Source organism: Heloderma suspectum, chromosome 5, assembly GCF_057233095.1.
Source record: "Heloderma suspectum isolate Gila_16-S chromosome 5, 16-S_ref, whole genome shotgun sequence".
In the NCBI taxonomy this organism is placed as follows: Eukaryota; Metazoa; Chordata; class Lepidosauria; order Squamata; family Helodermatidae; genus Heloderma; species Heloderma suspectum.
The window spans coordinates 86,581,187-86,598,070 of record NC_139462.1 but is presented as its reverse complement, the minus strand read 5'-3'; the positions used below and the strand labels follow the sequence as shown (position 1 = coordinate 86,598,070).

General features: G+C 42.2%; 1 protein-coding gene across 29 annotated transcripts in view; it reads left to right on the top strand.

Moving 5' to 3' along the window:
- Positions 1-15,290, top strand: part of ACSL1 (acyl-CoA synthetase long chain family member 1) — a 58,396-nt gene extending 43,106 nt beyond the window's left edge. For 14 of the 29 annotated variants that reach the window (XM_084856544.1, XM_084856551.1, XM_084856539.1 and 11 more), the window contains 10 exons: positions 317-451; positions 655-789; positions 3,706-3,801; positions 4,507-4,579; positions 6,583-6,671; positions 7,028-7,144; positions 10,036-10,179; positions 10,933-11,034; positions 12,730-12,801; positions 13,673-15,290. In XM_084856544.1, the coding sequence (XP_084712670.1) occupies positions 317-451; positions 655-789; positions 3,706-3,801; positions 4,507-4,579; positions 6,583-6,671; positions 7,028-7,144; positions 10,036-10,179; positions 10,933-11,034; positions 12,730-12,801; positions 13,673-13,813 (1,104 nt within the window). In that variant the 3' untranslated portion in view covers positions 13,814-15,290. The remainder of the gene's footprint in view (positions 1-316; positions 452-654; positions 790-3,705; positions 3,802-4,506; positions 4,580-6,582; positions 6,672-7,027; positions 7,145-10,035; positions 10,180-10,932; positions 11,035-12,729; positions 12,802-13,672) is intronic. The other 15 variants (XM_084856560.1, XM_084856554.1, XM_084856552.1 and 12 more) reach the window with 5 other exon arrangements.
- Positions 15,291-16,884: the final 1,594 nt, after the last annotated feature.

Sequence of the window (16,884 nt, the reverse complement as noted above, 5' to 3'; positions counted from 1 at the left end):
TCTTAATTGGGTAAGTTTTGAAATAATAAGGGAACTTGAAGCATAACAAAAGTGCTTTCTGTATGGTAGAAAGGAGATGTTTAGAGTGGCTAAGCCAGCACTGCATTTTCTTGGTAAAGACTTGTGGTCAAAGAGTAATTATAAAGTAGATATTGCTGTGCAGCTAAGCTTGTAGGTTGATGGAAGACTGCTAATGAGTTACACGACTACTACTATAAAATACACATAATGTTTCTTTATTTTTAAGATGGGGAGATCTAGTTGTTTTATCCACTTTGATTTGCTTTTAATTCTCTTTCGTGATCCTGTTCTACAGTGTGTGATTCTCTGCCATGGAGCTCGGATAGGATTTTTCCAGGGAGACATCAGGCTTCTTATGGATGACTTGAAAACTTTGCAGCCTACAGTGTTCCCAGTTGTGCCAAGGCTGCTGAACAGAATGTTCGACAAAGTAAGTCTCTGAGCAATTGAACTGGATAATGCTTTCCTTAAAAGTTCAGAAGAGCATTGTTTGCTCCTTGGTGGATCTGCGTGTAGTTAATAGCACGAACATAGCAAGTTTGAACTGTTGCTCACTGAACAGCTGCGCATAAGCTAGTGAAGGATCCATTCAACTTCTGCTGCAAACATAACAAAATTGTCCTCTCTTCTCAGATCTTTGGCCAAGCAAATACTTCATTTAAGCGGTGGATATTGGATTTTGCTTCCAAGAGGAAAGAGGCAGAACTTAGAAGTGGCATAATTAGAAATAATAGCCTGTGGGATAAAATGATTTTCCGTAAAATACAGGTAACTATACTCCTTCGGTTTTTAAGTGCTGGATCCTTGCTCAAAGAGATGATCGGTCCCCTGTTGAAAATAATGTCCCCTCTGCAAGGGGCAGAAGCAGCTTGACTCCCAAGTATGACCCTGTACTAAAATAATAATAATGGAAAATGTAGTTAGGAATATAGGAAGTGCTTTATACGAAGTCAGAGCATTGGTCTATCTAGCTCAGTATCGTTTACAGTGACTGGCAGCAGCTGTACAGGGTTTCAGATGGGGTCTTACCCTTGGCCTACCTGGAGTTGCTGGGGACTGAGTGTGCTCTAACAGTGAGCTACAGCCCTCCCCCAAAGAGTTCAGGCTGTATAACATGGTATGGTTCTTCCAAACTGTCTTGCTGCAGTTTGTAGTTGGGGCAACTGCATATTTGAATGTCCCTTTTACATGGGGAAAAACCCTTTCTTTGCATATAGAAAGCTCACATCAAGGAAGACCAAGGCTTACTAGCTTTTCAGAGGCAGGGAGTTCTTGATGTGGGGAACCATTCAAACATACAGCCCCCTCCCACCAGCGGTCTGAAGTAGTAGTTCAGCTTCAGGATCCTTCATATAGTGACTTCAACCCAACATGGTAATTGTGTCTATTCATGCTCACAGTACCTTTTCATGGTGTGCAGTCAATACCCCTCAATAGGGAGAGAAGCTTTTGCGTGTGATGAACTGATTGCGTAATTGCTACATGTGATGCTTTATTGCTCTTGTCCGGAAACAGAATGGTGACTCAAATGCATGAACATTTGATCCAAAGCCTTGGAAAATAGGGCCACCTAGTGTCAAGAATCCAGATATGGGGCTGTTCCTTCAATTTAGTTGGTCATTTTTAGCTTGCTGTCTGAGGAGGGGTTCATCACACAAGGCTGTTTATTTCACAATTTACCGTGGCTTCTCTTTCTGCATTCTAAAAGAGATCAAGATCAGCTCTTTACATAAGTTCTCCACAGCCTCTGGTAGAAGAGCCGATGGCAAAGCAGTGGGTCTCCGGGGGGATTCAAGTGTATATCTCCTCCCACAAAGCAGCGCAGGGGTGGGGGTGGCTTCGTTGCTGTCAGCCATTTACGTGAGGAGTCACAGTCTTCTTCCTCCTCCCCCGGCCAGCTCTATGCTTGCTTTGAGCTCTCCTAGCCCAGCCAAGAAAACTCACCTTCCAGCCCAGGTCAACCGGCAGACATGCTGGAGGAGGGGAGGCGGGAGAGCAGTTGTGATTTTCCTGCTCTTCTCAATGGCTTCTTCTTCCTAGGCTGTGGTTATAGGGGAACCGCACATTTACACACAGCCATTAAAAGGGCTTTACATTTAAATAGTGGATTATCTTGGGTGAGGGCGGGGTAGTGGGATAAAGGTCAAATACAGCTGGATATGCCCTGGAGGTTGACAGTGTCATGTAAACAACCAGCAAACTTCCGTGAGTGACCAATCACAAGCCCACGATAAATGCCTCGTGTAAAGACAGCCTAAGGCCCCTAATATTTTAAGAAAATACTCCATGCCCCAGGAAATTCTGAATACATAGTATCAATTCCTGTCAAAACCATTCTGAGCACTGCTTCCATGTTTTGGCTGCCACATGGAAGCTACTTGAAACATCCCCACAGGGTACCCACTCCATTTATGTGAGGACAAGCCATGATGCAAGCAGCAGCCATGCAGAAGCTGTTCCGTATAGTTTGCACACAGCAGCTGGAGTGAGGGAGGGAGAGACTTGTGTAGATAAAAAATACAGAGAAGAAACAGAACAAAAGATCCTGCATTGTATGGATCTTGATACAAAGGTTTTGCAGAGTAAAAAGGTAAAGGTGTCCCCAACCAGTCGTGTCCGACTCTAGGGTGCGGTGCTCATCCCCGTTTCTAAGCTGAAGAGCCAGCGCTGTCCGAAGACGCTTCCGTGGTCATGTGGCCGGCATGACTGAACACCGAGGTGCACGGAACGCTGTTACCTTTCCCGCCGAGGCGGTACCTATTTATCTACTTGCAATTTCTTGCTTTCGAACTGCTAGGTTGGCAGAAGCTGGGACTGAAGACGGGAGCTCACTCCGTCACGCAGCACTCGGGTCTCGAACTGCTGACCTGCCGACCTTCCAGTCTGCAGTTCAGCATCTTAACCACTAAGCCACCGCGGTCCCCTTTGCAGAGTAGATTGACATAAATATTGCATCCCATTACTAAAAGTATTTTTTGTAGCGAGAGCAGTAAACACCCATCTGTCTTAACCTTCACACGTGTACGCAATTCCTCTACAAATACTCATAGCCTGTCAGTTCAAAGCCTACTTAATTTTAGCTGCATACAATAATCGAATATTAAATAGGTTACATTTTCATGGATGTTCTAGTAATGAGACATTGTGTTTAATCTACTTTGTATTCTAATGTTTGACTACGAAAGACCAGTTATGCAGGTAACTGCTATTATATGAGCTAATGGAAGAATGCAATACTAAGTGGGATTCCCTTCACATAATGGCAGTAATATCCACTGCCATTATGTGATCCATCCATTATGGGACTACATGAATGGATTCATGTAGCTAGTCCCCATGGCAATGTCTTCCTCCCCTTTTCTAAACAGGATCAGATTATGCATTCATTGCTCAATATACACCTTTGTTTTTAGACTGGCTGTTAAACTCTATTGCTGTGACCTGAGGCAGTTCTAGGTGTTGAATTAACATGACTTGGGTTTTTTTGGTGAATGCTGTTCGAAGGAATAATAAATTTATTCATGTAATGCTTTATCATCTTTAGGCACACGTACTTGGAAACAATCAGTGGGACTTAGACCATTGAATATACTTCCAAGTATGACTCAAGTGCCACTCATCATAGCTTTTTCTTTGCTGTTGCTACTTCAGTGAAAATATTGTGTGGGTTTTTTTTTTTTTCAGGCAAACCTGGGAGGAAAAGTGAGGCTAATGATTACAGGAGCAGCTCCTGTTTCTGCAAATGTCCTGACCTTCTTAAGAGCAGCTCTTGGTTGTCAGGTGAGGTTTGACTTTGACTAGATTTTCTGGTATATCTTGTTATTTTGTAGAGTTCCTCTAGCACTTTTTATGTCAAGAATATAAATGTCATACTTTGTTCATAGTCTTAGGTTATAGATATAAAGAACAGCATTCCATATATGACTGACTGAATGAGGGAAGGTTGTATCTTTGCATGTTCACTTTGCACATGCTGAGAAGTACCTCTTAGATACTTAGACTTAAGTGCCACTTTAAGAGTCTCTAACTTCTTCCCGATAGAAGATCAAATAAATTCATTCTAGAGAACAACTCCATAGAAAAGATTTGCTAGCTTATCTTCAGTCTGCCTTCCCATTTGATGTGCCATAATTCAAGAATCCTTACTATGCATGCATTCATTTCAGAGTGGGATCTCTTGTAACATGCATTAAAATACCACGCCATCCAAAAGAGGGCTAGTTTTGGATAGTGTGACAGGAAAAACTCACTCCTGATGTCCACATAGTATAGGAATGGGCAATTCCATCCCTTTAACAAGCTTGGCCTTGGGTACAGTGTTGGTCAAGACTTAACTACAGTGAGTCCTGCATTTGTACAAGGTAGTCCTGGAGATTGCCTCCAGTTCTATTTCTGTGTTATAGGAACAACAGACTAGTATTCCAGCAAGGTTGAGGGCTTTGGTGGAAAAGCTCCAATAACTGACTTGTGTATTCTGCTTATCAGTTTTATGAAGGCTATGGACAGACAGAATGCACAGCTGGGTGTTCCCTAACAATACCTGGTGACTCGACTGCTGGTAAGGCTTCTGTAACTGGTATTTTTACAGCATTTTAAGCTTGTTCACTCAAGAAGAAAGTGAGCCTTCTGAAGACATTCAGAATATAAACTTGTGAGAAGCAATTAATAAGAAATGTCAGTTTATAATGGACTAGGAGTAAGTCTTATAGCTTGGCATTATGGTAGTCCAGTGGTTCCCAACCTTGGTCCCAGAAATTTTTGGAATACAACTTCCATTCATCCTTGATCATTGGCCATGCTAATGAGAGGTGTAGTCAAACAATATCTGGGGTGCCTGGCTGGGAGCCACTATGGCAGCCTCATAACCTATTTCCCTTATTTGCCCACACAGGCCTACCACTAATCAGTTGTGGTATATCTGAAAAGAGGGGTAGAGGGGACAGGGGGAAACCCACTTCCAGTCCTCAAACATTTTCCTTCCTAGAGGTTCTTGCCACAAATGACTAAGGAAACACAAGCATGCATTATTATATATTTGGAGGAAAGGTGGTATTTGCTGTCTCATGTTTTTAAATGCAAGGGATCTGAAATTTACTGCATGCAGAATCTTCCTCTGAACCCAGGCTAGCCAATACCTGAGAAGAGGCCTGTGGCATCCTAGAGATTCATGTTTCTATGGCAGGGCTTGCTTAGGAAATAGCACAGTTCCTCAGACATACGATGGACTGAGGTAATTTGGAGATTGGTGTCTACACTAACTACTATCACTGTAGTGACCGATACAAGTTCTGTCTTAACACACGCAAGGCTTGGAACCAGTTCACGTATGGGAAGCCTTGTGTATTTTCTAAATGTAGGTAAGGTTTGTGGAGAAATATTAATGAGAACTGGGCAGTGCATACAGATATAGCAATTCGCCAATAGAAATCTGTTTATTATAGTCCATAACTGGCTTGAGAATATGATAGAGAATACATGTTTGACAATATGAAGAAAATACATGTTAACTGGGCTCTCAACTGCAACAGAATGTTTTTAGCAATCTTTTCAGTAACTACAGGGGGGATGTTGGCTAAACAATATAAAACAGATTGTCTTTGCCTGGCAACTTAGACAATAGAGGTGTAATCAGTTCTCTCCTGATATCCTGATAGGAAATTACAATGTAGAAAGACATGCATTACAGTCCCTAAATTCCATGAACCACAAGGCCAACAGAGTTGCAATGAAGAACCCTTGTTGAATATCCTCTCTAACAGCAGATGGTAAAACATTCATATAAGCCAGTGTAACACAACCCAGGCTTATAAACATAAATAGTTCTTAAATAGTTAGCCCCTTTACTTCTAATTAGGAACTGAATGTCAAAAATGAAAGAACAAAATTTAACTGCCAGGGATGTCAGATTTTGCCATTCAATACCATATATTCTTAACAGGACTACTCTTGCCTTTTCCTTACCCAGAGGAAAAAGTTCAAATGGAAAGATACCCAGTTCCATTATTTTAGAGTGTATAGCCTTCACCCAGGTATTTCTGTAGGAATCTTGCCAGGGTATAGAACAGTAGCAAGAGTCCTATTAGTCAAAACAAATTTTAATCCATCTACAAAGGGTAGATGCCCAAGCTGTACATGATATGGAGTTTAACCTAGCAATTTTCAGAGTCTCATCACCTAGAAAAAGTGTAACTATGATAGAAGAGCAGTCTCCAATGTACTATCCAGTTCACATGTTTCTCCATGCAGTTATGAAGAACATAAGCAGATCTTACATGAGTGAGCAGACCCTTGGATGAGAGATCAAACTAGAACAGACTGTTTAAAAATAATAATTATTAATTATTAATAAAGCTTTAAAGGGCTGTGGTCAATGTACTCCTCTAAACATTCAAAACTCACATTTTAAAACTTGGGACTAATAAATTCCATGAGAAAGCAATAAAGAATGTAGCCTGAAGGGTGGCGTTTCTGCCTTTTGTAGACTTAAGATTCTGAATGGAGTGGGTTTGGCATTTGAGTACCTCTGCCCCACTTTAAGCTATTATTTCTTCAAACAAATAGGTCACGTTGGTGCCCCGATGCCTTGCAATCTCATAAAGCTTGTTGATGTAGAAGAAATGAATTATTTTGCTGCCAAAGGAGAGGGTGAGGTAAGTAGTGCTCTAAATTCAAAAAGTGGCCACATGCCAGGAGTCCTCAGTACCCAAAGTATGTATTCGGGTTTTCCCAGAAGAATACATCCTATATCCTACAGTAATCAATTCAGAAAAAATAATCTCAGTTTAATGACCTTGGATTGTGATCTCAATCAATGCAGCTTGTCAAGCAGAAACACATGGACTTGCTCTCATAACATCAGAAAGGAGTGAGATTAGAGAGAATCCTTTTTGGTCAGATACACTACCTACAGTGAATGAGCTGTACTCCTCTTACCTAATGCTGGAACAATTAATAGAAAACCGTTCTGCAGAATTTTTTACAGAGCATATATAACGTTCTATTTCAGGTTTGCGTAAAAGGGCCAAATGTGTTCCAAGGCTATCTGAAGGATCCTGAAAAGACTGCAGAAGTTCTCGACAAAGATGGCTGGGTACACACTGGAGATGTTGGGAAATGGTTACCGGTAAGCACACCTGTGTATTGGGTGTTCTTTGAATCTCTGAGAATCTAAGGGCGCAATCTAAGGATCTAAGGGCGCAATGTTAAACATGCATAGGATTGCACCCAAGACTCCTTTAGGCAGCAGGTACTTTACTTCTCAAGTAGTAGGACACTTTTTCCTTTTGTAGACCTAAATACTGCAATTCATATTAGGGTAATATGTTTGTTAGGACAAGTCAGAGGTTACAAAAACTTTGCAAGCTTTTGAGAGCTCCAGATCTCTTCATCAGGAAAAATGTTACAAAAAGCGTAGGGGTAGGGGAGGAAAAAAAGGCTGACTGGATGTTGGAAGAAATGAAGTTTCTGAAAATATGACATTCAGCTGTTACTTGGGACTGAATTTTCAAAAATGACACATCAACTATTGTTTGTTAGTTCTAGCAGTCCTCGGGGGAGTCCCAGGTACAACCTGGAACCACCACGTCACCTGTTAGAGCCTAATTTGAATGCCTCCAACCTCCAATCAGTTTTTATTATGGGTTTACTCTACCATGTCTTTGTCTTTAAGTGTGGTTTTCATGAGCTGATCATACGATCCTGTGGAGTTGTATGTCAGTGTTCTTCAGGCAAAGTCATTGATAGCAAACCTGATATTCTAACCTTCATCCTGTATTATGGGGGACTTTCTTTTCCTAGGCTCACATTTTGTTGCTTAATTTACACATATGTAGACTTACAATCTAGTCCTTCTAGGACATTGTCACCTGCATGGTAGTAAATAATGTCCCCAAATTTCAGCCATCCACCTTTTACAGTTTTCTTTCTATAAACGAAAACATACCTGGGACATAAAATATCCCACAAAGTCTATGGATTTTTGCCCCCGGGGTGCTTTTGCACCCCACACAATGTAACGCATTAGAGCACAAAATGTTCCATGCCCTTTTGATTAAACTACTGGTGATCTTAGACTTTTGGGTTCCAGGAAGAGAAATAAATCCCTCCCTCACCCAAACACTGAGAAACTGAAATGTAAAATCCCTTATTATGCTGATTGTAGTCTGCTGGGGAAAGATCAGTCTCCAGTGACTGCTGCTAGCAGTTGAGAACAAAACAGTTGCACGAGAAGGGGTGGACGACATGGAGGTGGGTTGGCATCATGTTCACCTGATCCTGTCCAAGGTGAACAACAGGTTGATGCAGGTACCTAGAAAGGCAAGAATGGGATGACAGCCAGTTCACCAAAGAGCAGCCAGAGAGATTGTGCGTGAACATCCAAGGCCAAAGAGAGGTGCCAGAAAATACTCTTTTTCAGAAACCTTTGAGCTGATTCGCATGGAACCCATTCTTAGCCTCTTAATCTGTGACACAAACAAAGAGGCGGAGCGTGTCACCAGAGAATGGAATGAGAACAACCCTACCAAAATGCGTCAGTGGAAGCACCTTGATATTACTCAGTTGAAGGCATACATTGGACTTTTGCTTCTGGCAGGGGCGTACTGTCGACTTCATGAAGCCTTTGGGATTCAACTTAGGGGTGCACCTCCTTCAGAGGAACTATGACCCTTAGAAGATTTCGTAACATCACACGGTTCATGAGGTTTGATAACAAGGGAGTCTTGTAGAGCTGCTGACAAGCTCGCTGCCTTTCAGGATATCTGGACCATGTTTATGGAGCAGCTACCCAAGTGGTACACACCAGAGATAGACCTCACTGTTGATGAGCGGCTGGTGGAGTTCAGGGGCGATGTCCATTCAAAAAGTACATACCAAGCAAACCGGGGAAATAGGGCATAAAGGTGTGGTGGTGCTGCAATGCTGGGACATCCTATCCTCTCAAGGGAGATGTGTATCTGGGCAGGCAGCCCTGGAGCACCACAGGAAACCCAGCTTGGGTTCAACATGGTGACAAAACTTGTGGAACCCCCTGTTTCCACACTGAGAGAAATGTGGTGGGGGATAACTTCTTCACAAGTATTGAACTTGCTGAAGCATTGACAATCAAAGACTTAACTTATGTAGGTACACTGAGAAGGAATAAACAGTACATCCCACCCGAGATGCAGCCACATCCACGCAGGGAACCACTCTCATCACTATTTGGTTTTGACTGTGACTCTACTTTGGTATCATATGTTTCCCCAAAAGGGAAAGCTGTCATTCTCCTCTCCTTGATGCATCATGACATGGTGGTGTGTAGGGAGTCCAAAAAGCCAGATATAATTGCACATTAGAGTGCTACCAAAAGTGGGGTGGATAACCTTGACCACCTTGTGATGCACTGTTCCTGTAAGTGTAAAATTAACAGCTTGCCAGTGGTGCTTTTTTTTTTTTTTTTTTTAATATACTGGATATTGCAGCCATAGCCAGCTATGTGTTGTGGGTCCCCATACATCCTCATTGGGAGCAAGTAGAGTGCCAAAACAGAGAAGGCACCTGTTCCTCATGACTCTCAAGAAAGAACTGATATGTCCAAAGGTGCAGTGAAGAGTGCAAGACATGCCAAAACTTGGTGCGAGCACTTAGTCTGATGCACTTGCTCTGGGTTAATGCATGTGTTCTGGCCAACCTTTGCCTCCACCTGTACAACCCTCTGGATCAAAAGGACACCATCACTTCTGCACTAGAGCAATAGATTTTTAAAGAAACACCAGACAGTGCACCAACTGTGGCAGGTTTGTTTCTAAGGAGCACTGCATCACTGCAGTGAAGTGCTCTTTGTGTCAGTAGGTTGGCACAAACAATGGCCTTTCATAGGGGACTTTTGCCTCACCGGAGACAGTTTTGTGTATGGGGTAGAAAAATGACCCCAAAGATGTACAACGCTAGTGTTCAAAAACTATGTATGTGTCTGTTCCCAGTTGTTGTGCCTCTTGTGAACTGAAGTAGATTGATTTTCTTCTTGTGTTACAGAATGGTACCCTGAAGATAATTGACAGGAAAAAACACATATTCAAACTTGCACAGGGAGAATATATAGCACCAGAAAAAATAGAAAATGTATATTTGAGGAGTGAACCTGTTGCCCAGATATTTGTCCATGGCGAAAGCTTGCAGGTAGGTATCTGTTTTCCTGAAATGTCTAAAGTTTAGTCAACTAAACAGAGGCCTGCTTAAACATAAACATCTTTAATATGAATTTGTTGCTGGACTCCCGTTATGATTGATCTAAAGTTTTGCTTCTGCGTCTGTTAGATAAGAAAACATATGTATGTCTATGGTAGTACTGATGTGTGCATTAGTCTATCAACCAAGAGAGGCTAACCTATCTATACACATAGTAATGCCTTGAGTGTCTAGGCAGTGCTGGGAGACATTCCTCCATAAATGTTGCTTCTTAAAAATGAAGGCCGTAGAGCGCAATCCTGTACATGCTGGCTGGGGGTTGTAGGCCTTTTTTCTGTCTAAACATGCATAGGATTGTGCCCTTGGTCTCTTTTACTACAGGTTTGTTTGTTTAAATTTTTATCTGCCTTTCTAACATGCACGGAAAGTCTCAAGGGAGCTAACATAACTTAAGTCAGTTGTGTAATGAGCTAAAAACAACAAAACAAAGGATTGCAGGCACTCAGCAACAAGACTTGTGAACCAGCTAAACTATAAACCTGCTGGAATAAAAACATGTTGGTCTACTATCTAGGGGCCATAAGGGAAGGAGCCAATCTGATAGGGTCTTCCACAGCCTGGGGACCACAACAGAGCTCTCTCCTGTGTTGTGGTATTATACATGCTACTCGGCTATACTTTTTCTAATAAGAAACTTGTAAAATGGTTGATTCAGCTAAAACCTGATTTCTGACTTGGTTTTAGGCTTTCCTAATAGGAATTGTGGTACCAGATCCAGAAGTGTTATCCAGCTGGGCTAAGAGAAAAGGACTGGGAGGCTCTTATGAAGAACTATGCAGAAACAGAGTAGGTGATCTGATCTCAGATTACAGGTCTCTCCCCCCTGCCCCAATGACTCGTAGGCATCCCTTCAGTGCAGGAGTGGAGAACCTCAGGTGCGGGGGGCCAAATCCAGTCCTCTTTGGGGTCCAGTCTGGCCCTCCAGGGTTCTGCAGGTGGCCATGCCTCCTTCTTCTGGCCCCACCCCCTTTTCTTCAACCACAAATTGTTTGGTGAGTTCCCAGCTTTTGTGGGTTCCCCCCATTCTAAAAAGCTTAAATGCCTCTCTTACGGGTTAGTTACAGGCAGTAAGAGCTTTAAGCTACAATATGCTGTCATTTTTTTTCATTTTTGCCCCCATTGCTTTTGGTCCTGACCATCACTGGAATGTGGCCCCCAAGAGCTTCTCCCAAGTGGAATTCAGTCCTGGAGCTGAAAGGGATTCCCCACCCCTGCCTCCATGCATAGGGCTAATGAGTGGTAGGTGGATGAGGGTGTTAGTTTATTTATTAAAACAATCTAAAACCACCATTCATCTGTCCAGGTACAAATATGATTACCATGGTAAGGCAGTTGGCTATTAAGCAGAGGGGCCTTTTCAGTGATGGCATCCAAGTTGTGGCATGCCCTCCCCAGAAAAGGTCGCCTGGCACCTACGTTGTGGTCTTTTTGGTACCAGGGAAAAAACACTTTATTTTTCCAGGCTTTTTAATCCTTCAGTGTTTAAAAAACAGTGTTGGTGCTTCTCAGATCTTTACACTGTTGTTGTCCCCTGCAGCTGGTTTTACTTTGATTTTATTCTGTTGCTGGGTTTTTACATTACATTTTATTACGTTCTTGTATTTTATGGCTTTTAACCTCTGTTTTGTGTACCATCCAGAGAGCTTTGGCAGTTGGATAGTATAGAAATGTAATAAATTAAATTAAATGCATGTCACTATAAGACCAGAGAAGATGACAAATACATTAAGAACAGACAACAGCCAATTAAAATGCCTGGATGAACAAAAAGGTTTTGAGCTGGCAGCAAACAATTTTGCCAATTGCACTTCCATGGGTACGGTATTCCATACGGGGCACCACAACCTCTTGTTAACATAGAGCGTACCTGAGGCACTAACCCTAACAATCTTAAGTCATGGGCAAGCTGGTATATGGAGATGTGCTCCTGCACCTTCTGGCCTCACCCTCAATGTCTGCACATATGCCCAGCTAGATGAGGCCAGAAGGGATGGTATTGCTTTATGTCTTCCTCCTACATGTGGAGGGAATGACCCAGTTTGCACACCACAATGACAAATCGTGGGTTATTTAACCTATGATTTGCAGGAACACACGCTGCCTGGGAGCCACTTCTGCTTTCTGTAAACAATCTCTAATCGCCTGAATCAGAAGTTGTAAGTGTGACGACCGACCCTGGACCAATGGGTTGTTTAGGGGCTAAACAACCTAGTGGTTAAGCTATGCACACAGCATGCATCCCAGCAAATTGTGGGCTAATTAACTCATGATTTGCCACCATGATGTACAACCTGGCCCAATATGTGAGTAGGACTCTACTATACTGCCACTATATAACCTGCTCTGAACTTTATTAAAAGGCAGTATATAAATACCCCTAATAAATTAAATACTGCATGCTTTTGCCAGGTGATCTACAAAGAGTTCGATAATACCTTCTGTCCATATTGTTCTGTAACACTGTTCTCTGGGTCTCAATAGGACATCAAAAAACATATTCTGGAAGACATACTGAAAGTTGGAAAAGACTTTGGCTTGAAGTCTTTTGAACAGGTGAGAATCTCTCTGAAACATGTCTCTGCAACTGAGGTCTTTACTGTAATTTTCAGTTAAACTGCATATCTGCATAGCATTAGACTCGAGGGTTACAACCTTTAATTGCGCAATTATGGATTAATCAACGAAGGGAGCAATCCTATGGACACTAGACACTGAGGGCCATAGAATTGTTTGGTTTCTGGAAACCAAGGTCGGACCAGGGCTCTGCCCCCTTATGGCCAGCATGGTTCTTTCTGTGCTGCCGCTGTCTCTGTGCTCATAAACGGAGCACAGAGAGGGTGAAAAGCGGGCACCCAGGGGCAGGCAGGGGAGGAGACTATAGAAGCCATTTTAGACAGCTTCCTATCGGGCCTCCAGGCCCCTTCTTTCCCCGAAGCCACAGCTAGACACGCGAAATCACCCGTCTAGACAAAAATGCAGGGTAGCCAGAGCACGGAGGAGAGGCTCCCCTCCGTGGTCCAGCCACCCTGCATAGGATAATCGGCAGCCTCCAATTTCGGAGGCTGGTGATTGTCCAGATAGAATTGCACCCAAAAGGTTTATGTTTAGAGCAATTTTAATCTGTAGGGCTGACTTTAAGAAAACTTGTCTTACTTTGATTACTGTAATAGTGAATGGAAAAGATGGCCTTTTCCTTGTAACAATGAGTTGTAGGTTTTGTTAAACTGCACTTATCTCAGACACTTATATTAAGGTTTAGTAATTTGCAAATATATTTAAATTGGTGAGCATCTCTAAGAGAAACCACTTGGGATAAACTGCTCTAAGCACTTCCTCTCTTCTTCCAAAATGCATTGTACTGTCACACGTGTAGAATCCTTCCTAAACCAAAATAACTTAACTGACTTAACGTTCAATTTTCCAGGTCAAAGGCATTGCCCTTCATACTGAAATGTTCTCTGTCGAGAATGGCCTGCTAACACCAACGTTAAAGGCAAAGAGACCTGAGCTACGCAAATACTTCAAGTCCGAGATAGAAGAACTCTATGCTAATATCCAGATGTAACTGAGGAAAAACTGTTGGAGAGAATGGCACTTGCTATAGACCGTCATATCTATAAACTGACTACAGCAAACATAGGGATGAAATCAGTGCAATCATTAACTTGTACGCAAATTGGTACTCGACATAGGAAAATGGAACACTGCCTTACTGTCCACTTGTGTTGCAGACCATTTTTTAATAGTGACATACAACTTCCTCAATGCGCCTTAAACTGTAAATGGTATCTGTGTGATTTGTAAGTTATTTAAGACTTCCTTAGCCAAAAATCTCTCTCAAGGCATATAAAATCTCTCTCAAGGCATGTAAAAGACACTCTCTAAAATGTGCTAGCAACACACGTTATCTTTTACATGCCTTGGAGAGGCATGTAAAAGATAAGACACTCTCTCCAAGGCATGTAAAAGATAACGTGTGTTGCTAGCACATTTTATTGTCTTTAGTATATTGTACAGCCAGTGACTTTTCAAAAGATTTGGCATATGGAGGTTTTTAGCGCAACACAACAGAGGAACAAGGATAATGAAGTGTCCCTTATTTGTGCTGGATCTTTGGTGGAATCTTGGCTGCCTTTGTTCCTCGCTGACTGTTTGGAAGTTTTATTTAATTTCTGGGTGCTAATGCAACCAGCTACATGACAGATGATCAGATGTTGTATCTTTAGAATTAGTTGAGGGTGCCTTATGCCCTTGGAGTCTAGATGAAGCTACCCATGCAATGCAAGGTGTCGGCTTCAGGAGAGCCAGAGATGGTTGGCCCATAGCGGCATCATGCCGTAGAATGCACGTGGATGTTGATGGAATTCCAATACTGGGGTTAATGGTCATGTTCATTTATTGCCAGCCACTGGATTGCCACAGCAGAGCAGGCTTAACCATGATCACTTAACTTATTGGTCTCTGTGCAAAGTTAGCTTTTGCCTCTCATCCACAGAATACAGACTATTGAGGAAATAAAAGTGAGCATCCTAAATTAAACTGATAGGATCAAAAAGTGAAAATGTTTGGCGAAGTATACAAAAGGGGCAGGGAATGGAATGTTGTTTTAACATGGGACATTTTTTGTTGGGAGTGGAGAAGGAGACTTGAGTTACCACATACCTACATCTATATTTCTTTGGGGGTGGGTGGGATGGAATTGAAATGCCTTGTAGTAATCCATGCTTGAGGTTTTTTCCATATAGCAGTCATTAATTCCTGTCAAATATATGTAAACAAGCACAACAAAGTTTGCACTAAAGATTGTGTGATTGTAATGCACTACCGAGTTGCATAATTTCATACATGTGTACTATAATTGCATACCAGTATCCAAGCCAGTACTCCTAGAATATTAAGTCACTTGTTACATTGGAGTTCAAATGTTTGCTTAGTGTTGGCTATTTCTATATTTTATAAACCAAAATTTCCAAAAACCAATGAAGGTAACCAAAATAAATATTTCTGCATTTACTTTGAGTAAACCTTTTAAAATTGCACTTAAAATGCTAACAGTTTTGTTCACTCATCCTGAAAAAGAAAATGGGAACCACTGTCTGATAAGCATCAGATGGCAAATTTAGTTCAAAAGATATTGAATATTGTTATCTAATTTTTGAGGTCCTTAATTATTTGTATCCCAAATGATACAGGAGGCTAGAGAAAGAAATACCAATTGAGTAGTCGGGTAATCTCCAGTTTGGAACTCCTGCCTGCTGGATTTTCTTTCCTTTGTCAGGCAGGAGTCATTCTGACATGTTGGCAAAAAAGAATTTCCTAGGCTTATCTTAGTAGGTTTTTGGTAACTGACAAATACAACTAAGACTGCATGTAAAGTAGAGAAAATCCCTTGCAAATAACCTATTAAGCTACAGGCTATAACTAACTACATCAGGGGTCCCCAGTGTGGTACCTGTAGGTGCCATGGTGCTCGCAGCGACCTCCAGTGGCACTCACAAAGCTCTCCATTCCCTGCCCCCTTCAAAAATTGTCCTTAATATAAACCTTGGAAAATGTTAGGATAGTCTTCTTTCTCTCCCTTTCTAGCCTCTAGTCTTGCTCTTTCTCTCCCTACCACCGCCTCTTTAGCTCACTTTTGATTAGCCAGGCCCCCACAGCAGCCATTATGAGACTAGCCACATTCTCAGTGGGAGCCATTTTGTGGTGCTGCTCACAGCAGTTTCTCAAATTCCCAGATATGCCCACAGGTCCAAAAAGGTTGGGGACCCCTGAACTACATAAACAGAAAGAAACAAGCATCTCATTAGAGGAGGTGTTTCCTGGTGGTACAGTTAACTTCTGGAGTTATCAGACCAAGCTGCTTGTCACTACAAAATGTAGCCTGTGGTCATACAGAGCTAGTTGTTTTTCCCTTTCATTGCTACCTGCAAACACACACAGCTCACAACTGTGTTTTGATAATACAAATCTCCCACTATTGTCTTTCTAGCACCAATATCTAAAGTTTAGTTTCATGGTTTAAAGCAGGGGTGGGCAGCATGTGGCCCTCCAAATGTTTTGTCCTAAAACTCCCATCATCTCTCATTGGTTATGTTGGCAAAGGCTGGTGGGAGTTGTAGGCCAAAACATCTGGAGGGCCACAAGTTGCCCACCCCTGGTTTAAGGAATCCTACTGTACTCAAGCTGTAGCTTGCATTTCTATTAGACACAGGTTAGAACATGCAGGGTGGGTTGTCAAATAGGAAAATAATTGTTGGAAACCTAAACTGTTAAGACCAAGGGTCAGCAACAAGGTGGGCACCTGCCAAGCCCCCTGGTGTGCTTGTGAGGTTACTTTTCCCTACCTCTGTTAAACCCAGTCGATGGAGCGATATTGCTCCATTTATTTAAATAGAGATAGGGAAAAATATCCCCTGCCAAAAAACAGCTTGAGATGGGGGAAGCTCACCCCCCACCAAGGACCTTTTGGGCAACAGGGTCCTTGGCGGTGGGTGTGCTTCCCCCTCCAGTTGTATATTTTAGCAGGGGATCCTTTCCCTCACCTCGATTAATCACTCCATTGACTTTAACAGAGTTAGGGGAAAGGGTGTCCTGCCAAAAAATGGCTGTGGCATGGGGCAAGAAAAGTGAGAATCC